The sequence below is a fragment of the Gopherus flavomarginatus genome, chromosome 19, assembly GCF_025201925.1.
Source record: "Gopherus flavomarginatus isolate rGopFla2 chromosome 19, rGopFla2.mat.asm, whole genome shotgun sequence".
Classification (NCBI taxonomy): Eukaryota; Metazoa; Chordata; order Testudines; family Testudinidae; genus Gopherus; species Gopherus flavomarginatus.
In genome coordinates this window covers 20,496,881-20,520,366 of record NC_066635.1, presented here as the reverse complement: position 1 = coordinate 20,520,366, position 23,486 = coordinate 20,496,881, and the positions used below count along the sequence as shown (strand labels likewise).

Sequence of the window (23,486 nt, the reverse complement as noted above, 5' to 3'; positions counted from 1 at the left end):
TAAAAAAAAAATCTTTAATTTAAAAGAAAAACCTATACCGTTCAAATAATTTTCATTAAAGAGTGTTTAAATTTATAATTTTCCTAACAGTAAATATGCTGAGGCCAGAAAGTGTCAGATGCCAAAATTACTAAACTGTGACAATGGAGAGTGAAGTACCCTGTCACCCTTTAAAGTTTGTCCCTCTGGGTTGAGAGAGATTAGCAAGACTGTGTGTTGAGGCTTAGACAGTACAGGGGCCAGGGAGTCAGGAGCTTCCAAGTTCAAATCCCAGCTTTGACACTGATTTTGACACTGGTCTTGTGCAAGTTGTTAACTTTGCTGTTCCTCATCTTCAAATGGTATACATGTAAATAATTTAAAGTCTCTTGGTTTCACCAGGACCAAGTTCACTGGATAAAAGTTTGTGTGTTTTTAAATTATTTGTGCATTCCACAAAGTACTTGTGGTTCAAGACTGCTTTCTGGCTTGCTGCAGTGCAGTTAATGTGGGGACAGATATGTTGGAGCTAGACTGTCATCTGACAAAAGACGAACAAGTAGTGATATCGCATGACGAGAATCTGAAGAGAGCAACTGGAGTTGACATCAGTATATCTGACCTCAAGTACTCGGTAAGTTTAAGAAAATTAAAAAAAAAAAAAAACCCCACAAAACCTAATGGTTAAAAAATAGACAACAGATATATATTGCTTTAAGACATTAGGCTAGGGAAGGAAGCAAAGGACACTGCACTTGTGATTTCCAAAGTGTTGTCTTGCGTTTGTAGAGTGTCCTTCAATACCTAAATACTGAGCCATTATTTTAAAAATACATCTCTTGCAGAACTGTAATTTTTCACTAACATTTTAATAGAATTACCAAAGTCTTAGGCCTGGTCTACACTGGGGGCTGCGGGAAATCGATCTAAGTTACACAACTTCAGTTACATGAATAATGTAGCTGAAGTCGATGTACTTAGCTCTACTTACTGCAGTGTCTTCACTGTGCTGAGTCAACGACTGACGCTCCCCCATCGACTCCGCTTCTTGCACCGGTGCAGTACCGGAGTTGACGGGAGAGCACTCAGCAGTCAATTTATAACGACGTCTAGACTAGACATAATAAACCGATCGCTGCTCGTCAATCCAGCGGGTAATGTAGATGAGCCCATAGATGATAAATTCAAAATCATTCTTTGATTTATCCAGTTGCTGCTAGGGTAGCTCTTAGAATATTCATTCTGCTTTGTGTCATTGTGCAAACAACTCGCAAAACTATTTCTAATACAGAGGCAAGGAGACCTTATAAATATATACAAACTGTTAGTTATCTTTTCAAGATAATCAGTGTTCATATGATTTGTGGCTTGAAATTTGTTATGCTCCATGTGTTTCAAGAAAAACAATGACTGTTTGTGTGTATTTTTGCTAATGTTCATTTTTTCTGTTTGTTTTTTTAAGGAACTCCCACCATATCTGTGCAAATTGGATGTCACCTTTCAGAAAGGTAATCTTTTTGTTTCTTTGTAGGTAAACCTATTATTTTAAATTGCAACAGCATTTACAATATTTTTCCATTAATTAACAATAGCACAGTTCTTATTCTGGCAAATGAAATGGAAGATTGTTTGTTTAAATCATCTGCCTTGATTTAAAAAAATTGATATATTCCACATCAGTGGGTAGTGATTTAATTTAAGATGTTTACTTGGCAAGAGAGATTTTCCTGTTCAGTTACTTCCATGCAATAGGTACATCCACTTTTCAATTCCCCTGTGATTTCTTTTAAGATTGTTGATTTGTGATCCCTGATATGGGGGAGGGGAGGAATGGTTTTTCTCTTTCCAACTCATGGCATTTGGCTAGTGTGTTATCTGCTTGTGACTTCAAGAGATTTTTTTGGATCTACTACACTGTAGAGACTTCTGCAATATGCTGGCTGACACAAATGCATTTTTAGCAGAAGGAATGGAGAGAGTGAGTTGCTCTATTAGTGCGTTTAAGCGAAGCACCAATATAGCTGTAAGAGGAGGAAAGCATATAAAATGGTGAAAATACTCCTCCTGAAAACAAGGTGCTTATTCTCAGGCTGCTACTTAAATAGATCATGTTCACCATGTTGACAAACTCAAATTAAGAGTAATTCCCCCGCCTCAGAACCTCTGAAGACTTTATCAAATGGGCTAAATTGAAGGACTTAGTATCTGTATTTAGTATTAATGGTCCTCAGCATTGTTTCAGATGTGCCCAAGGTTATTCAAGATTTCCATCAGGAATCTTAAAGCATTTAAAAAACCACTAAGTGAAGCTTCACAATTATGCTGTTTCCCAAATGAGGAAATAAGGGTACAAAGATCAACTGACTTGCCCAAGGTAACATAGCATCTGTGGGACTGAAACCTGGATTTCCTGGCTCCTGTTCCCTTCTCCAACCACTAGATAATGCTTCCTCAGTAAATATAAGTTTGAGAAGAGAATACACTTTCTTTTTTAGATGATACCTATCTATTCTTCTTTCTATTAGTCCCATCTTCTGTTTATCATTATCTGTTAACCATTAAATTTAGCAGGTTGGAGCTGTTGGAAGTTGAGAGTGACCATTAACTTAGGATTTGAATAGGGTGGACATTGAAATGATGAACTCTGCCGCATCATTTTCATAGGATGGATTTTTATACTTGGCATTTGGCACCTTATGAGTTCACACATCCAGGTTAAAAATTAGAACTAAATATGTGTATGCTTTCCAGATTCCTATACAAGTATGCTGGTCCAGGAGGGTTTATTTTGTTCCCCCAAGTATGAGCATCTGAGGGTAGCATATTGCACTGTATGCTGGACCATAGGATTGGCCTTGATAATGATTTTGATTCACTTAGATAGTTGCAGGGGTTTTTTTTTTCATTACGAGGAGTATGCTAGCTTTTCAGAACTATATTTCTTTTAGGTTCTTGATCAAAATGTTGAGTGCTCTATAGATTTGCTTTTATCTGCAAAATATTGAGAGGCAAATCACAGCAGTGACACAACTCCATTTGCTTTCCAGAATGCCACTGTGAGGGTGAAGACAATCGCCTTCCACTGCTGAAGGAGGTGTTTGAGGCATTTCCAAATACTCCAGTCAACATTGACATCAAAGTGAACAACAATGTGCTGATTAAAAAGGTGCACAACACAGTACCTGCTGCCCAAGATTAGCACCTTGAATTGCATTGGAATAAAATTGCGCAAAGGTCACATCTAATCTGTACTTGGATGAGAGATTACAGGAAGTAGAACTGATGATTCAGTAGAAGGTGGTGTTCTTCTTTGAGTACTTGTTCATGTCAGTTCCAATTAGGTGTGTGCATGCTGCATGCACAGTCGTTGGAAAGTTATCCCTGAGCAGCTCACGTTGGGTCAGCTCTGGAGCCCCCTGGAGTGGCGCCTTCATGGCACTCAATATATGACCCTGCTGACCCAGCCCCTCCTCAGTTTCTTCTTACTACCAGTGATGGTCATTGGAACTTCAATCGCTTGCCTAGCAAGTGCTTCCCTTAGTGTTCTTTCATATAGTTAGTTTAGCCTAGTTTATTTGTGGTTAGTCTTGGTTGTTAGAAAATATAGTGAGGTTTTGAGAGCGGTATTTAAACCCTGCAGAACCTGCAGCAAGCTACACTAATGAGTGACTCCCACAACTCATGTCTGAAGTTTCTAGGGGAGGTGAACCAGACAGACAGGTGCAAGATCTGCAGGGCTTTCCACCCCAGAGCTAAAAGAGGGAGATTTCTGATTGAAGCAGTTGCTCATGGAATCTGCTCTTCATCCACAATCTGTTGCGGACCACCAAACCCCATCTCTCTTCAGGGACCCTTCTCACAAGCAACTCCTTTTCCAGAAAGTGCAGATGCTCCTTGCATCAGGGGCAGTGGAGGAGGTTCTTCAAGAGCTATGGCGCAAGGGATTCTGTTCCTGTTATTTCCTAATTCCCAAAGCAAGAGGGGTCTCAGACCCATCCTAGACCTGCAAGGACTCAACAAATTCATGATAAAGTTGAAGTTCTGCGTGGTCTCCCTAAGTACAATTATCCCTTCTCGGGATCCGGGAGACTGGTACGCCGCTCTTGACATGAAAGATGTGTACTTTCACATAGCTATTCAACCTGCACACAGATAATTTCTACAGTTTGTGGTTGACCAAAAACATCAGTTCATGGTCCTCCCCTTCAGCCTGTCAACAGTTCCCCAAGTGTCCAATGTTCTGCTCCTTCCAGAAGTACAGTCCTGGCTCGATCACGGATGCACTTCTGCTTCACTGGGGAGGCCGCCTGTTATATGCCTTTCCTCCAATCCCTCTTGTGCACAAGGTACTTCTCAAGGTCCACAGGGACAGAGCGGAAGTAAATCTGGTGGCCCTAGTGTGGCCCTGACAACATTGGTACACCACACTCTTGGAACTGTCAGTGGACACCCCAGTTGAGTTACCACTGCACTCCAATCTGATCACTTGGGACTATAGTTGCCTTCATCACCCAGACCCCCCAGTCCTTCCATCTCACAGCCTGGTAGCTTCATTGTTAAACCCCGTGGAGCTTCTGTGGTCAGAACTAGTAAGGGAGGTCCTACTTGGCAGTAGGAAACCATCTATTAGGGCCACATATCTAGCTAAGTGGAAAAAGGTTACTGGTGTGCCCAGCAGCATATACTTCCACTACAGGGTTCTATACCGCTCATTCTAGAGTACCTTCTGTACCTGAAACAACACAGACTGGCAGTGTCATCCATCAAGTTGCATCGTGCTGCTATGTCAGCCTTCCACTTGGGAGCGTGTGGTACATCCATATTTGCTAACCCCATGGTAGGCCATTTCCTCAAGGGTCTGGAACGCCTACATCCTTGGACTAGACAGCCTATCCCGGCATGGGACCTCAATCTGGTTCTCTCCAAATTAATGGGGCCCACTTTTGAACTGTTAGTGACTTGCTCCCTTCTCTATTGTGGTTGCCATCACGTCAGTCAGAAAGGTGTCAGAGCTAAAGGTCCTTACCTCCAATCCACCCTACGCGGTCTTCCACAAAGATGAGGTGGCAACTCGGGCCTCACTCATCTTTTCTTCCCAAGGTAGTATCACACTTCCATATTAGCCAAGACATTTTTCTACCTGTCTTCTATCCTAAGCTTCATGCCAGTAGTCGACAGCAGAGATTACGTTCATTGGATGTTTAACGGGCACTAGCGTTCTGATCAAGCACACTAAGCCGTTCAGAAAGTCGAACCAGCTGTTCGTAGCGGTAGCAGACCGGATGAAAGGACTCTTGGTCTCATCTCAAAAAATATTTTCCTGGATCACATCCTGCACCCACACGTGCTATGAGCTGGCCAAGGTCCCAGCCCTGGCACTTAACGGCCACGAGAGTACAGGCCTCATCATCGGTGTTCCTGGCCAAGGTCCTGATACATGAAATTTGCAGGGCAGCAACGTGGTCCTCGGTACATACATTCACCTCTCATGCTATTACCCAGCACACCAGAGATGATGCAGGATTCGGTAGAGCGGTGCTCCAATCAGTGGTTCCTTAGCTCTGACCTCACGGGGGGGTGGAGCTTGGGAGTCACCTAATTGGAATTGACATGAACAAACACTCGAAGAAAAAACAGTTACTCACCTTCTTGTTACTATTCTTCAAGATGTGTTATTCATGTCCATTCCAATACCCATCCTTCTACCCCTCTGTCGGAGTAGCCGGCAAGAAGCAACTGAGAAGGGGCTGGATCATGTATTGAGCTCCATGAAGGCGCCACTCCAGGGAACTCCACAGCTGACCTGATGGGAGCTGCTAAGGGAAAATGTTCCGATGACTGTGCATGCTGTGCACTCGCACCTAATTGGAATGGACATGAACAACATATCTGGAAGAACAACAGTTACGAGAAGGTGAGTAATCGTTTTTTCCCCTGAGTCAGGATTGAACCTGTGCCTCCTCACAGCAATAGGAAGGGGATGCTGTTTTGCTAGAGGCATCTTTAAGATGAGATGCAAAATGGAGGTCCTGACAATTGCGGACACTGGCATCTAGATATTGTGTACTGTATGCTATTTAGGTAAAGATAACAGCACTTGATAGAAGAGAGAAACCTCTGATATGGCTGGCTGGTAAAGCCCACCTGGTTTTTAAACAGCATAACGTGCTCCTCTAGGGTACCTTCACCAAGAGTCTTTATTATTATTTCTTGCCTTATGCTCCATGTACAACACAATGTAGCAGCAGATAGATGGGGGCTCCCTCCTGCTCCCTGACTCAGCCTTTTATACTGCTTGCTTTTTTCTCTGAGCTATCCAGCTCATTAGCTAATTACTTCATTAGCTCATCAGACTCCCTAAGGTGCAAGTGATCTCCGTTAACCTTTCAAACCCAGTCACATTACCCAATTCCTTCCTACTCTAACTACACCCAGTGCCCCTACATGTCCTAGGTAACCAGGATGCTGGTTCCCAAAAAGGGCTCTAGTTATAGCCACTAATAACAGTGTCTCAGTATTCTTTATCTCTTATCCTGAAATGCTGTGCTGAACAGCTGCTGCATCCCGTCCTAGAAGTGGCTGTTAAAGTGGTGGGAGAGAGTATGAAGAGCTATCTTTTTCTGAAGGAACTCTGTTATAATAAATTGCAGTATATTGAGCTCCCAATGAATAGTTGTGCAAGTGATGTAGAATAAACGTATCTCAAATGGGTGGTATCAGTGAATAAATGTCAGGATTCTGCTTTTTGATTACTGATCGCAGGTTTCAGAGTTGGTGAGCCAGTACAAACGAGAACATTTGACAGTGTGGGGCAATGTCAATTATGAGATTGTGGAGAAGTGTCATAAAGAGGTAAGCACCAAGAAATAACTATGCCCTTGTTAAGGATCAGTCTCTCCACCTAGTCTGTCTGTAACTGTATGGTGGTTGGTTGATGCAGTATTTTTCTGTAAATGCTGAGCATTTAGCCATTTACTCAGGTTTTTCACCGGTGGTCAGAACTGTGGTACCAATATGGTATTAACTCTTCCACACAGTAAAATATAAATTAAATAAAATATTGACACTTGCTTTTTTGTCCTAACTTTTTAAAATGACTTATGTTAATTTTCATACATATGAATGTATTTAATTGATGCTTGAGAGTGAGACCCACACATTGTTCTTCCACATCTTTCTCTGACCTCTTTCTTGGCTTCCGCTGTCTTTCTCCATCAAGTTAAATATTCCACCCCCTGCTTTCAAATCTCTCTACTCCTCCATCTCTTTCAACTCCCCATCCTACTCTTACAATCCTACTGAAGTTCTCTCCGGATTCCATGCTGTCCCATTACACGCTTTAATTTGTGCTGCTAGTCTCACCAATGGCCTTCCAGCTGAGGGGTACCAGGGGCACTTCCTCTCCTTCACAGGTTTCCTGAAAACTCACTTGCTCTATGAAAAAACATTCAAGTCATAAAGCCTACCCACAACTGTCTCTGTGCTGTGCTGTTCTGGATTGTAATGCCCTGAGTATTATGCCTTTAGGCTGTAAGATGTTTGTGGGAGGGACTTTTAGGCTTGATCTACACAGTCTTTACACCAATTTAACTACTTTGATGGTGGTATAATTTTTCTACTGAAAATTGTTCAATTTGGACAACAGTCCTAGCATAGGTGCAGTTAGGGTTTATCTGTACAAACAGTGCCTGGCAAACTGGAGTGTTAATCTACATTGTGCTAGCCTGCTGTGCACTAACTATCCATGGGAACCCTGATGATGTGCGCCCAAAGTTCTCTAGTGTGCTTTAATCTACTCCTATTGCAAAGTGGGGTAGCTCATAGTGCACTGCAGAACCCACAGTGCTCGGCAGCAGGGTCTACAGTGACACTTAGTGTGCAGCAGGCTACTGTGGGTTTGATTTACACCCCAGCATGCCAGGCACTCTGTTTTCATACAGACCGTCCCTTTTACTGGTGTAAAGGTGACCTATACCGATACAGCTTATTCCTCTTCTTGTACAGGAATAAGCTATACCAGTTACAAGCACCTTTAATTCTGGTATGATTGTGTCTGTAATAGGAGAATTGTACCACTTTATAGTTAAAACAGTACAACTTTTGTGTGTAGATACCCACTGGCTTGTTTGGTTTTTTTTTTTTTAAGCAAGATCTACCCACTGCACAGTAGTATTGCATACATCTGTGATATGGGATCAATAATACTGGAGGAAAAAAATTGGTGGAGTGGGAAGAGAAATCAATCTATCGAGTGGATTGTGGGGAAGGAATAAGGACTGTTGCCTTTCTCACTTCTGTCCTCTGAATCCTGCTGTCTCTTCTGTTCCTCAGAGTCTTTTATTTTCTGAGTGTCTTTGTTTCCCAGTCACAGCTGAGCTGGATTTGCTAGAGTGGCAGTTGGTTTCTCTTGTCCGAAGCCCTCTTCCCCAGGCTGATGACTGCCCTGGAGCCAGTCAGAACCACACTCAGTAGGCACCCAGTGGTGCCTGGATTCTCCCCTTTTGGTTTTCTGTGAGGGTGCTCAGCTCATCTGTGCTCTGAAGCTGAACAGCGCCCCTTTGTGCATGCGCAGCTCCTATGGTAATGAAAATATGAGAGACAGGAAGTGCTTAGTGTCAGAATGTCCTTCTGGTTTTCCCCAGAATTTTATCAGATTACAGAGGCAGGGGATGGAGACCACAGGCAATGGCTGGCTCTTTTGCGGAAGCTACTGCCTCTTCCAATTGCTTGAAACTTTAGCTGGGACTACACAAATCAAAGGCAGACCCAGCAAACTTGGACAGTTGGCAACTCTGCTAGATGTTTTATGTCTTTAAGCACAAATGTTAAACTTTACAACACATTGATTTGCTGAAGATTGTTTTGATACGAAAGCTTCAACGACCTAATAAATAGCTTGCATTATTTTTCTATGTGTTTTTACAGAATGCTGATATTCCTATCCTTTTCTGTTTGAAACGTGTCCTGCTTCTTGTTGGCTTGTTTTACACTGGTCTGCTGCCATTCATTCCCATCAGGGAGGAATTCTTAGAAATTCCTATGCCCTCAATCATCCTGAAGTAAGTGATTTACACACTCATCAGGCTGTCATTCCAGTGACATAACAGCAAGGCAATAAAATGTCCTTGCAGTCTTCTGCTCTGATCTAGTTACATTTCTCCAGCTATATATGGTCAATTTGGGGCAACACTTGTATGGAGACTTCCAAGGAAATCTGAATGCTAAAATAAGTGGTGTTAGTGATCTAGTATGTGGCACTGTTCCCTTTGGTCAGTATTTAATTAGTACGTTTAAACATCTAAAGATTCCATCCCACATCTAGCAGGAGTAGAGAGTTTGACTTCAGTGTCCAGGCCTGTTTGGGTAATTGATTTCAAGTATTCTTCCCCTGTTGTCCTAAATGTTTGTGTGGTGTTGCTGTGTGCTATTAAAACTGAGAGGTGTCTGCCTTTCATAGGTGAGAGAAATAATTACTATTTTTAATTATTGGGTAAAGTGCTTTTGGTAAAAGGCACCGTATGAATGTAAGATAATATCTGTGGTCAGAGAGAGCATTTCTTCCAAAACAGATGAAGATTCATGTATTCTCTGATGTGTTGGGTTTTTTTTGTGCATGTCTAAGCAAAAGTTTCTATTCTTCACTTAAGAAACGTCTACTTGACATCCTTGATTTTTTTTTTTTTTAGTGGTTAGCAGTGGGATGTTTGTTTAACTATGTGCACCCAGCACATTTCCTGTTTACAGCAGTCTCCCTAACATATCATCCCACAAAGAAAAGCAGCTGTCTTTGCAGACACCATTTATGCTGAGTTTAGCTAAAGAGCACTATCTAGCATTTATATAGTGATACATTCTTCAGTGCTGCAAAAAGAAATTATTCTGACACCATCTACCTACCTTTTATCAGATGTTGAAACTGACACGGGGATGAAGTGAGCCAATGAAGGCCAAAAAGCATGGTATTATCAGAGCTTGTTTTATATCTCAGGATCTCTTGATTTGTCATTCCTTTGCCTAAACGATTAGTTGAAATTGCCTCTAGGTCTCCATCTCTCCTGCCTTCCACCTAAAGTTACGCGTTTCTCCTGTGTGGCACAATCCAAGTCATTGGTCTCAGAGCCAAGGGAAGATTCTTCTTCCCATACTCTTGTGGGTGATAGAGAAACTGCTTTTGAACTCAAAAGACTGATCCAGCACACTTCTTTTGCGTGAACATAGTCTGAAATAGCACTTTTCTGTGCTGAGGTAAATTTAAGTTCCTTTTTCTTTTCTTAGGCTGAAAGAACCAGAGAAGATGACAAGAAGCCAAAAATTTGTTATCTGGCTTGCTGATGTGTAAGACTTCAATATTTCCCTGATACACTTCATTTTCTATATACATTGTGATTATTGCCTCAAGTGACTAGTACAGAGTTACTATTGTGAAATTAACCATATTTTGTATATTGTCAAATTTTGGTATTTTGTATGTTTGAGGTAATGCCAGTATGCATCTCCTGCAGCACATGGGGGAATATCTTTTGTAGATTTATATTTCATATTACATGTACATTTATACAGTGAAATATGCATGAAAGAGCACTGTCACTCGGCAGATTCTTATCTTGCTTATACCCATAAGATTATCCTGAATTACTCTTTTTACTTTAGTGGAGTTACTCTCCATTTACATGGGTGTGAGTGGCTTCAAAATCTGGCCTCTTACTTCATGTGGTCATTTCATGGTGTCCACAAGATATCCTGTACAGCTTTGCTTGACCTTAAAAGATAGTGTTAAATGTGTGTCTTCTGCAGGGTCACTAAATCCAAAAGTTGCAGGAGTTGGACTTGATCTAATCTTTTTTTTTGTGTGTGTCTCACTACTTCTGTAACCCAAGTAAAGATCTCTGATAGGCAACCTGGTTTAATGGGAGGTCACTTAAGAAAAATTTCATGTCTGTTGGCATCAAGGATGAAGTTCTTCTTGAGGCTAAAAAGGATTATTCTAAGTGTGTAAATCAGATAAGAATCTTGCCTAATGGTGGTGCTCCTTAATTCATATTTCACTGATGTTGTTGTAGAATGGTGCTGCTATAAAGTATAAAGACCTCCTTTTTATTTTTTTTGAAAAAAAAAAGGATTCCTACCTGGAGTTGAGCTTGTTTGTGGGGAGAGGAGTTAATGAATCACAGAAATACACTACTAATGCAAATAGTTTGGAATGCTGTTTACTGTGCTTCCTAGCTGTAGCTAGGTTGGAAGTTTTAATTACTTAGGCTTTTAAGCAGAGTGCCTCATTGGAAGCCCTTGAAACTGTGTGATATGGAGCAGTTGCCACAGAGCATACAGATGTTGAGAATTCAACATGGTCTAAGATGCTTAGCATGCTTTGGGTCCTGTAAAAATAATAGTTTTTTTCTCACTGCTGCAGATTGTTAATGAGGAAAGCATTGTTTGATCACCTCACTGCTCGGGGCATTCAGGTACAGTGTGATAAAACCAGAAGTCAAGCTGTTTCATAGTTACATGGCATTTTGTTAATATTCTTAAAAGTTTGACTCCATCTTCCCACTACCACTCCCCTTATTCCTAAAAGTAGGCCTGAAGATAGGAACTGAAAGCAGTTAGATCAGCCAGATCTTCCTAATAGTTGAAGGGGTTCTTGGTGTGTACAATTTTACTGTAGGCGTCCTCTTTATTCAGATCTTTATGGTATGTATAAAAGTTGCAGTGGATTAAGTTTAGCCTTGCATCTGATTACTAATTAATATTTGTAGTTTACTTTTCACTACCTATTTTTTTGACATTTTAATATGAAAAGGCTTTTAACAGATTTTCAGATGAAATTACTTTCTAATAAGGCTCCATGCAGGAAGTGGAGGTGAGGCAAGAGTATCTTCCCCCAAAGTATTTATTTAAAGGGATTTTATCAAAATAAACACATTTTAAATTAATTCCTTACCTTTGTTGCTAATAATACTAGAGATTATCCAAATTGAACAGATTTTTTTAAATCTAACTAGTTTTTCACCACTGGTGTGTACTTTTTGTACCTTATTTATCACAGGCAGTCAAGCTAGATTATGAAATACTATTCTCTTTGTAGTCAGATTTATAGGTTTCATGTTCGATTCTATAGTCGCTTTCTGTTTCTCAGACACTAACACATGCACTGTAAAGAAATATTTAGATGCTTGGGGAAAGCCCTTTTAACTGAAAACCCTTTTTGATTTTATTAAAACATTTCTTTTCATATTTGATGTTTTTTAAACCTCTACAAACCTGCTAAATCACGTGTCCCTTATTAGCTTTGCATTAGCTAATATTAGTTGTGCTAATTGGAAACGTCTGAACAGAGAGATTCACATTCTTCTATAGACAGTTAGAGGTTGAAGTTTGTCATTTGTCATTAGAGAACTTCTTTTCCTAGATTTGCAGTCAAGTACCTGTTTTTATGTATAATGTTGACGTCATGATTATGTGAGCATCTTAGGTATACCTGGCTTCCCCTTTCGCTAATATTAAACTATTTAGATCATAATTTTCCTTATTTAATTTTTGTGCACATTTTCTTTTAATTTTAGTGACTTCCTAGATGATCTGTCCATTCTGTACTTTTGTCTTTAGGTGTATATTTGGGTACTGAATGAAGAACAAGAATATAAGAGAGCATTTGATTTGGGAGCAACTGGAGTGATGACGGACTATCCAACAAAGCTCAAGGAGTTTTTACACAATTATTCAGCATGAAGGGGGGAGGGGGGGAAATCAAGCAAGACATTACAAAGTGGACAGAGTGAGCCAAGGATTTCGTTCCTTCATCAGAATTTTTTAGCACTATATAGATAAATCACTTGTCCAATGGTGAAAGATGTAATTAGCTTGGTTATGTTACCTCAAATCATTACATGATGTAGAGATTGTATATAGTTCTATTTATTTAAAATTTTAATTGCATAGTTTACATTTGTAAATAGATTGTTTAGCAAGAGTACACTATCCTAATGGTGATGTATAGAAAGAAGGCGGTGGATAAGGGTACTTGTAAATAATATGCAGTATTTTACCAGTCACAAATTCCGAGCATTCCAGTCAAATGCTGTTGGGTAGAGATTAATGGCTGGCACTGTGTCATTGTAATTACATCTCATTGATTGAGCTGGCTGTTGATTTCCAGGTAATCTGCATTGAGGAAAAGAAACTAGCACACAGGAAAAGTAAGACATTGGATCTGTGGATATCTGGACAGATTACCCTGCAAAGTGTAGTCAGTAAAGGTAGTAACTTACAGTAATGTATTTTGACTAAAACTAAATCCTTAGACCAACATAGGTTTACTTAATTGCTTTTATTAATGAGAATGTTGGAGTTAGTCTCCGGCTGTAATTTGGACCTCTTTTTGGTGTAATAATATCAAGTTCAGTCTATAAATCATAGTATTTTTAGAATCTAGCCCTCCTTTCTGGAATTATCATATTGTTATGTTATTTTTTTTTTAAAGTTACTTATTGTTGACACGGGCTGCAATCTTTTTTGTCTAAATCTGAATTTATAAAGCAATTTTACTGCTTTAAAATTAAAAAAGGTAGTTGTTTCCAGACTTGTTGTATAAATTGCATATATTTGTATATCTTCATTAATTAGTTTAGGTTAAACTTGAAAGGTGCTAAAGATGAAAAATCCACAAAAGGATTCATTTCTCAGCTTTCTTTCAGTATAACTAAAGATCATTTTTTTAATAATCTTTACCACAATCAGAACCCTATAGTTCTGGCTGGAGGTACCGTAGGGCTAATCTGGAATGAATAACAGACTAAGTGTAGCTCACTTGGTAGATAATGCCCACAATGCTACCTTGGCAATTCGTTAGCCAGTTTTCCAGAAAAGGAGGGTTGCGCTTACCACTGATTGAGGAAAACAGAAATCAGTTCTGTGTTTAAAGTAATCTTTACAAAGGGAAAATTAATGTTTAGATTTTTTTCTTTTTTTCACTCCTGTAGTTCCAAAAGAGTTTGGAGATATTTTTAAAACTGCTGTTGATGCCTAATGTGAGCCAAGGGCCTCTTGGAGAGGAATGTTGGTAGCAGAGGAATTCTGAGATACTTTAATCTCGCTTTCTACACCAATTTTGTTGAATATATCTGCACAAAGACTTAGCACAGGAATGAAATGCTTGACTGAGATGTTAAGGCACAATCTCCATTGGGTTGATGGATTGGAAATCGTATTTAATGTGAGGAACCAAAGATGAGACCAAAGATTGGTCTGGGGACTTGGGAACAATGAAGAAAACAGCCTTTAAAAATAATTTACCAAGAAGGACAAATATACATTTTAATGTGTATTATGAACCACTGGGTCAGCACTTGTTGTGTACAATCCTTTAAACAGATTTACTTAATTGTCCTGCCTCTTCAAAAACAAAACACCCTTCCCTCCCTCCCCCCCCCCCCCCCCCCCCCCCCCCACCTTGCAATACATATCTTGACAATCAGAGTGGCAGTGGTTTGTATTAGCTCTGTCTCATCTTTAAGGGGATTTTTTTCTCGAACCAAAAATAATAAATTCATTACACATGAAATTTAGACATGCGCACTGATGAAATAATGTTACTAGGAAAAGCCAGGAAATCTAGAGTATCGAGGGAAGGAGATTGCCCTAGAAATGCACACTCTCTCTTCCCGTTATCACCAGCAGGAGTTGCATCTGTAGGTCAAATAAAGATTGGAGCTTCTGATTTCTTCTTGTGTGTATTGGCATTACTACTTTAGCATTGATTGTTTTCATGTCTTTTTGAATGATGTGGTCTGTATGTATGGAATGAGCTGTAAAAGGCTCAGTAACTTAGTCATTAGACATGACTGGAATTAAACTACAATAATATCTGCTCCTGACCTCTTCTGAGGGACTTGAGCTGTGAGAATGTGACCTCACTCAATAATAAGACCTAGGCAGATGTAGGAATAATATACTTACAAATATTTTAATTAAAGAATGACTTAAAATAAGCATTTTCTCCCTGCCTCCTTTAAACTTGTAAGGGATATCTTGATTCCCTCCTTAGCCTCCCACCCCACATCTTGTGCCCCAAAGCAGCAGTCTTGCAGCCTGTTAGCTGTTCTAGTGCACAAGCAGGCCTGCTTTCTAAAGTAAAGTGTTAGAATGTTAAGCTTGTCTGGATGGATGAACATTCACAAGTGCATTATAATCACCGTATGTAACAGCTACTAAATGTCATCTGTATTCTGAGGAATATTTTTCCTAAGTAGATTATATGGAAGAAACCTCTTCTGAAGATGTTTTAAGTGAACCCCCATTAGAGATTTGGGCAAATATGTAGCTAGGTTTAAATAGATGTGGATCTAATTGTGTCTTAATACAATCAATCTTATGGCATCTCAGTGAAAGGGAGCAAAATAGAAGTAATGTTCTAACAATGAAAAATATGTATTTTCAGTAACTAGTTACATGCTAAGCTTCTAGATCATTGTCCAGACCAGTTAAGCTTCAGCCAGATAATTGCATGTGACCAGTATAGTTATGGCTGTCTTGCTTTTTAGCAGAAATGGAGAGCTGCAGAATACTGTTTTGTTACATATGGGAACAACACTCGCCCCCACACATATGAGCAACACTTGCCCTCCTTCTGAGCCTATGCACCTGCTGCCTACTACAGTTTAATTTCTGGGCAAGCTTGTATTCAGAGGAAAGTTGCCCCTGTCGTCATTTTGCGAGATCAGCCGAGTGTTTGGATCTAGATACAAGAGCCTGAATGATTTATTTTTCCTTCTCTGGATGCATTGCTCCCATGTTTACAACATGCATGGTGTATTTAAAAAAAAACAACTGGCCCTTAGTTGTTGGAGAATGACATTTATCACCTACACTTTAAAGCCAAAAGTTGTTTGAAATTGGGGAAAGCTCTAAGCTTTGTAAATGTAGCATTCATGGCTTTTAGACTTCTCAGCTATTTTCTCATAGCATGAGACTCAAATTTCCACATCCCAAGTTCTGCTTTAATTACTACACTTTTGAATTCAATATAGAATAATAAAGTGAAATGATAGGAAATTTCATTTGTTAACAAAATGTAAGTTCCATCATTTCAGGGCTTCTTCAGCCCTCTTGTGCCAATGGATTTCTTTTCAGGAGCTCAGCACACTCTAAGACTACTGAACTTCCCACATTTAAACGCCTGCAATGTTTGTAAATGACTGCAATGTTTGTAAATCGCCTGTGTCTTGATAATCCATAAATCTGTTGTTGGTTGTCTGAAATTTGTTGGCGCTGAGGATTAGTGGAGGTCAGTTCTGGAAAATATGCATAATTCATTCACTTCCACTTACCTCCGCTAAGAGCCAAAGTTTGATTACCCTTAGCACACAGCGGACACCAGAAGGCATTGGCTGAATGATATTTTGAACTGCTGTTGCATAGTACTTGTAAGGCTGTGATATCCTGTTTATAACAAATCATTTACTGATCTAGCTAACTATACAAGAACACAGAAATGTTTGTTCTATTAAAACATTGTTTTGAATACTCCAGAAATCAGTGTAGAGGTTTAAATGCCAGATTCTTGTACAGAAGAATATGTGGTCAAGCCTTGCACTGTTGTCCAAGAGAATGTGCTGTGTATCAGTCCCTTTGTCAGGGCAGAGGGAGGGGATGTTTTCAGGTACTTGTCATTCTAAACATTTGTTCATTGCGTTCTTTCTTATGACAGAGATATCTTATGTATAAAGCATACGGCAAAATACTCCATGCACTTTTAATTTGAAAACATTGTCACATGCCTCTCCTCCTGCTGGTGCAGAACTATGAAGCAATGTCGTTTGTTCTTTTTAAAGATAGGTTAAGAATTATGAAATGATACATTAAAACATGTTTGCTCAAAAAGATCTAGTCTGAATAGTCATTCATTCTAATTTCCTTGCCTTTATTAAAGACTGATTTCTGGGATTATGTTACTATACTCTTGAAATGCAGTGAACATCATGATCTAGTGCTGCTCCTTGTCTGTGTGAGGGTTGTTCAGATTGGGAGATGACTACTGTTGTGAACTTTGTAGAAATCCTTGGGGAAACTGCATTAGTTCCCTCATATAGCGGTGATAGGTCTTGGAATAGGGCCAGTAATGCACCGTGTGCTCTTAATTGAAGGACCTGGGTTAAAGCATATTCTCTGAAGTGGCCTCTGCATGCTTGTATTCAGACAGATGAAGATGCAGTACAGGAGGTCACTGATGCTAACCAAACTGAGGAAAGTCCGGCTGCAGATATTGAACATGGGTAAGTAGTAATGTTTCACCCACTAAACACTGCCTTTATATGCTCATCTCACTGCCTGTTTTTATTCTCTTGGGACTTACTGTGCTTGACAGTGACTTCAAAACTCTGCTTCAGAATCCAGTTAGTGGTGCTTCATGAATGTTTAAAGAAGGCTCTTCTGCAGAAGAGGCAGCAGATGCTCCTAAAATGACAGATTTGTTTGAATCTTGGTTATTTAAAATTCTTCAGACACACATTGGTGGAAGGAGAGAGATGAATCTACAAATTGTAATAAACTCTTACAGTATTATCACAGGTATTAAACTTAATGTAGATGAGGTTGTGTGATTGTGTTAAGGCAAGAGAGGCCAAGTGTGAAGAGCCCTTGCATCTAACCACTAGGAGACATTCCAAAACGTAGAGTGCAAATGTGGCCCAGTTGGTGTGCCTTTTTTTAAATCACCATTATTTTTCCATGATGGAGGAACTGTTTGTGTGACAATTCTCTCTGGTTGTCTTGAACTGTAATATTAGTTAGCACCATCCATCCAAGGGTATTGAGCACCTTGCACAATTAGGGCTAGAACATACACACTCCCTGGCTCTAGGTTTGAAGAGTAGAGATTTAGAATTATCATAGTCTGCTTTGGTGAAGACTGCTGGCCTAATGCAGGAAGACATTAGATCGGAGTTTGAGTCTTCATCATAAACTCATTCAGATTTTGTAACCACACAGAACTGGCACATGATTTGCAAACAGAAAAAGTACCGAGGAAACAAACCATGTAATTGGGGAGGTTGAAGGTAGTGAGGGGCAGGGGGGAATTTTTACAGAAGGGAAGTAGTATGAAAACTATATTGGTCAGTTCTTAAGGTGGTCATAATCTGGGAGCAGCAGCTTTGGTAAAACTGCTTAAAGTGCACTCCTCAGCAGCAGAGCTAGATGTAATAAATAAATTGCCAGGTCTGTGACTCTCTCCTCCCCCGTCCCGCCTATTTAAGCACTGGTTTTGCTTTTGAGTATGTATCTAACAATTCAAATGCAAGTTGGGATGACGTGAGGAATGCATCAGTGGCTACATATATTCTAAATGTTCCTAGTCTGTCCATCTCAAATAGGCCAAGTATAGCTTCTCTGACCTCCGCTGTGCTTCAGGTATACATGGAAGCAAAACAAATGGGTGCAGGACATGTTACAGAGGAACGTAAGAATATCCATATGGGCTTAGACCTGTGGTCCATCTACTTCAGTATTTTGTCTCCAACAGCAGCCATATAAAATTGATTTAGGCAGCAAGAGGCATTGGCATTTCCATTTGCCAAACTAGATTATGCCTTTTCATACAGAAGACTTCCCCCACATGCTAACTCAGACTATTCTGACATGTGCAAGCATTGCTGTGTAGTGTTGCACTGTGTAAGGTAGGTAAAACTGTTTGGAATGTCACTGAGCAAGAGGAATAAGAGTGATAGTCTGAGACAATCACTGCCCCTAGACAAGAATCTAACCCATTAGCCCAATGGAATATGCCGGAAAGGGACTATTTATCCAAGAAACTGAAATAGCATCCAGTATTAACTGTGAATTAAGCATTTGAACGTTAACCATGGTGGTAGTGCATATTAAGTGGGCTTAGTAAATGGCTACATCTGTGAACATATTGGACCTGAATCTGAGATGCACTGGGCATATGCAACTCCCATTTAAGTTTGGCTGGTGCTCAGCACTTTCAGCGTGAGACCTATTGTTTGTATAATAGCCCCTTTCTAAGCTCTTAGTATATACATTGTTGTAGAAATTATGGGTTTTAGTTTTTAAACTACAGTAAGACATCACTTTGCCTCACCAGTGGCTATAAGAAATATTTGTTGATACCCTTTTTGTATAGAAATGTCACGCTGTGGTTGGTGATTGATCTGGAGCAGTGACTGATAGATTTATCAGAATTAGGCCATAATTAAGGTCACACATTTGTAAAGTGACATGCAGTAACTTTACAGTTAGGCTTTCAAAACAAAACAACAGGATGATCTCATGTGTCATGGCTGTTTGAGCATCTGTTCTGACCTATTCATGTATATTTATTAGGCTCATTAAGCAAAACCATAGAATGTAGTAGTTTTGCAGATGTGGAGGATTTTGTATGTAACCTAAGGGAAAAAATGCAATTTTCCCATTCTCTGTGCACATAAACTACTGTCTCTGAGGATTTGGGTACAACAGGCTGAAAACTAGAGAGGTTATTTGTAAAAGTGACATGACTGCCTTTAAAAAAAATTGGCTTCATTTTAACTGTCTTCATTTAACATTTTCCATTTGACTTGCACTTAAATGAGAAGTTGAAGGTAACTTGATAGTTTGAAACATGATCTTACAATGTAGCTTCTGTAAACTGCTTTTACTGTATCCTCTGCGGAGATACCTTTTTGTAACCTCTTTAGAATACTTGGTCAACTGCAACAGATTTCCCTACAGGTGATGAATACTTCTCACGCTAGTAATAAAGAACTGTTGCAAAATTATGATAAACATATTGATACTCTCAATGATCTGCTCTTAAAGTATGAACCTACCAAGTAATAAGTTGAAATGATGCTTCTGATTACAGCTAACCCACTTTCAGGCACAATTTCAATAAAGAGATTCTATACATTTTCAGCATATTTGACCAAAGAACGTCTTCATTGGAGCATGCTCATGACCATGCACTTTCTCCCAACTGGGGCAGCAGGTTGGTAGTTCTATAGGCCTCGAGAATTACAATTCCACCTGTTCTGCAGCGTGAAATCCTTTGAATAACACTTGAGCTGTGGATTTTAAGTTTTAAAATCTTCCACTTCAGGTGAAATGTTTAGTTCTAGGACAGTATGGGTGGCTATTTGAGGGATCAAAGCATTCCATCGCTTTTATGTGGCAGGCTGATGTGAAGGATATTTACCCAGTTTGAGGCAGCACTTTATTTCAATTTTATTTCTTGCTGGAAAATCTAACTGTGAAATTGCTGGGGGAGGAGAAACTGATGCACCACATATCTGGAGTGGAGATGGAGTGTATGGTCTTCCTAATGTTGAAACTTTGAGGTTGAATTTATCTTTTCAGAAGGGGTAACAAATCCCATATTTGTAACATAAACCTGCTCCTGAAAAGGCTAAAGAGTATTCTAAGAAGTTTTAGGCTATAGTACACACTTCCTTGTGTAATGCAATACAGCTTGGCCTGCAGCTATTTTTGTGCATTACCACACTATTCCCTTCTGTCAGCACCACTGTTGATTACAACCTATGGTACATAAAAAACATTTTGAAACCATTTCAGATGGAAAATGTTGTTACAAATGTATATTTGTGTACTTAAAGGTAGCATTTACTAAGATAGATATTGTGCTGCAGGGTGGTATCTGCTTATTTTCATGTAATGTCACGAGTTAACTTTTATAAAAGTAATGATTGTGGTAGGCCATTTTTAAAGCAGGTTGGTGGTGTTTTTGTTTAAATTCCCTTGGAAAAGATGAATGATCAATCTCTGGCTAGCAGGAAAAGGTGTCTGACACTTTAATTTGGTAAAGTATAATTTCTTCTAAAAAGCTGGTTTTGAGGAATAGCCAGTTTAATAGAAAATTAAGCCATTTACTGCTGTTCATGTATATATTGAAATTTAAGAAGCTATAGTTTCAGTGGTCCTATATTTAAAATATTTGCTCTGTTTTATTTTCCAGTTGAAGTAGTTCTTAAACTGCCAGGAAAAAGAGTGTCAGATGAAGTCTTACTAAAATATGAATAAACCTTTCAGTTTTATACTGAGTTGTGATGCTTTCCATTCCCAAGAACACCTACTTACCACTTTGGGATAGAGATATCTTAATTCCCAGGCATTAAGCTAATATCACTTCTAATTATGTCTTTCTTTGCCTCTGTATCAGTGAAATGTTCAGGGACACCAGAAACAGCGGCACTGGAGATATCTGTTGTAAATAATTTGCAATAGGTTAATGTTCAAGGCTACTACAGATAAGTTGAAGCAATAAAATGGTTGTATGTAGCATTTGGTAATGAGCAACTTAAATAATTTGGTTACTTTTTACTCTATTATTATTTTACAGTACCCAAGGGTGTTCTGGACATGTGACAATAGAAAGGAAACTGATTCTTGACCTGAAGAACTTGTAGGTTAGTTTTGGACAAAATACAATAAAAAGGTACAGAGGAGTTGAGGGAAGAAGGACAGAGCTGCATCTGTAATATTATATGTTGAACAAAGTCTAGTTCTGTAGTTGGAAAAATGACCATATAACAATGGCACCTTCTTAGGGTATGTCTGCACTTTGAGTGGGACATGTAATTCCCAGTTTGAGGAAACTTACTTGTGCTAGCTCTGATCAAGCTAGCACGCTAAAAATAGTGTAGCCACAAGGGCATGAGCAACAGGAGGGGCTTGCCACCCCAAGTATGTACTCATCCAAGACACTTGGCACATACTTGGATGTGTTAGGCAGTGTTACTCTATTGATTTTTCCCACTAAGGTCTTGTATATGTAACAAAATCATACTAGTTTAATTTAAATTATTTTAGAAACCAATTTAGTTAAAACAGTCCAACCCCTGGTCTATGCAAGCTAAATGGATGACACTCCTTCACTGAAATAAGTGTGTCAGCACAAAGGGATTGCACTAATTGAACTACATTGGTTTCTAAACAGATGTAGTTAAATTGGACAATAGTCTCATGTAGACAAGGAAGCTTCATAACCCTCCTTTGAGAGACGTTTTCTCTTTTTGCAGATAGGAAAACCTGAGACAAGAAAGATTAAGCAACTGCCTAAAGCCACACAGCAAACTGGTATCCGAGTCAGAAGTAATCCTTGGGGGTTTCTGGCTTCCAGACAGTGCTCAGTCCACTGTACCACATTGTTTTGAGACATAGTTCTCTATATAGTTGTGGAAAAATGAACTGGTTTGTATTCTATAGAATGGGAAAAGGTAGCAGGGCAAAGTCTTCGAACAGCCTACCCTCCCAAAAAGGTCAATACTCCTTGTTCTGTACTTGAAAAAATCAACCTGTTTACAAATCTTCAATGAAACTCAAACTCTTTTGCTGATCTTTGAGGCACTGGTTCTCAGAACTAGTTCAAGGCACCTGCACACTCAAGTGCTGATATGGTGAATGACATACAAGACTCTCCATCTTATTCTCCCTAGCAGGGTTCAAACATGGTTCTGCAATATGACTGTAGCCTGCTTTAAAAGCTATAAACAGTACTATTGTGTGTGCTTGGATTCTTATAAAGTTAACTCCTTTTTTAATTAAAAACATATGGATATGGAATAAGATGTTGCATTCTACTAACATCCCAAGGGCCACAGAACTCTAGGTAAGTGGAGAATGAATTTGTGTACATAGGCCACATTTTAACTATAGGGTACAAAATATTTGATGTTAATACAACTTACTAAGATGGGGGAAGGGAAAGGAGAATATAGCCCTTAATTGGCCAGCAGTGTTCAAATGAAAAAAAAAACCTGATAGATGAAAAAAACTTGCATCTTTTTTAAATGTGGAAAGAGAGAGACTAACATTCAAGGAGGGATAGTTAGCTATCCTAGGGGCCTCTCATAATAAAGCAGGAAATTGCCTACCAACCTGAGACATGACATTGACATCTGACAAAAGGTGGTTGATGCATGAGCATAGATGAGGCTTGATGAATAGACACCTCTAATATAACAGGGGCCTACACTATAGAGAGCTTTAAGAACCAGCAAATGGCAGTGTAACATCTACCCACCACTGTATTGACAGAAAACAGCAAAAGGCAGGTTTGTAATCTCAGTTGCTCAAATCCACTAGCAAATATACTGCATTCCAAACAAGTTGTGAGTGAGTGAGAAATCCTGTAAAGAGGGAATTACAATGGCCAGCTTTGTGGTCCTAAGAGGATGTTTTACTGCTACAAGGTCCGAAAGGATCACTAAAGGAGCAATTTGTGTGAATTCTGCACCTGAAAAAATATATGAATAACCTGCAACATATAGAGACTTTTTACCTCTACCAGGAGTCCTGAATGCCAGCTCTAACCATTGGACCCAGCATCCTAGTTGATCCTGTAAGAAGACTGTGTTCTATCAGAGACATCTTAAGTTAATTTAAATATGTTTATCTCCAATATGCAAACACCTTAGTAATTTATTTTACAGTTAAAAAATCTGGTACACTAGTGCATTTGATTGGCTGTAGGTGAATAATTTTTCTAAACTGCTTTA

General features: G+C 39.3%; 1 protein-coding gene across 2 annotated transcripts in view; it reads left to right on the top strand.

Moving 5' to 3' along the window:
* GDPD1 (glycerophosphodiester phosphodiesterase domain containing 1) overlaps positions 1–22,432 on the top strand; it is a 35,349-nt gene extending 12,917 nt beyond the window's left edge. The window contains exons 3-13 of one of the 2 annotated variants that reach the window (XR_007770323.1): positions 478–613; positions 1,442–1,487; positions 3,027–3,145; positions 6,742–6,831; positions 8,905–9,038; positions 10,255–10,314; positions 11,390–11,441; positions 12,586–13,235; positions 17,173–17,249; positions 21,329–21,395; positions 22,008–22,432. Coding sequence is in view for 1 of the 2 variants with exons in the window: in XM_050928835.1 (XP_050784792.1) it covers positions 478–613; positions 1,442–1,487; positions 3,027–3,145; positions 6,742–6,831; positions 8,905–9,038; positions 10,255–10,314; positions 11,390–11,441; positions 12,586–12,708 (760 nt within the window). In the remaining variant the exon portion in view is untranslated. Of the gene's footprint in view, positions 1–477; positions 614–1,441; positions 1,488–3,026; positions 3,146–6,741; positions 6,832–8,904; positions 9,039–10,254; positions 10,315–11,389; positions 11,442–12,585; positions 14,700–17,172; positions 17,250–21,328; positions 21,396–22,007 lie in introns of those variants that run through there. The other variant, XM_050928835.1, reaches the window with a different exon arrangement.
* The last annotated feature ends 1,054 nt before the right edge of the window (positions 22,433–23,486 follow it).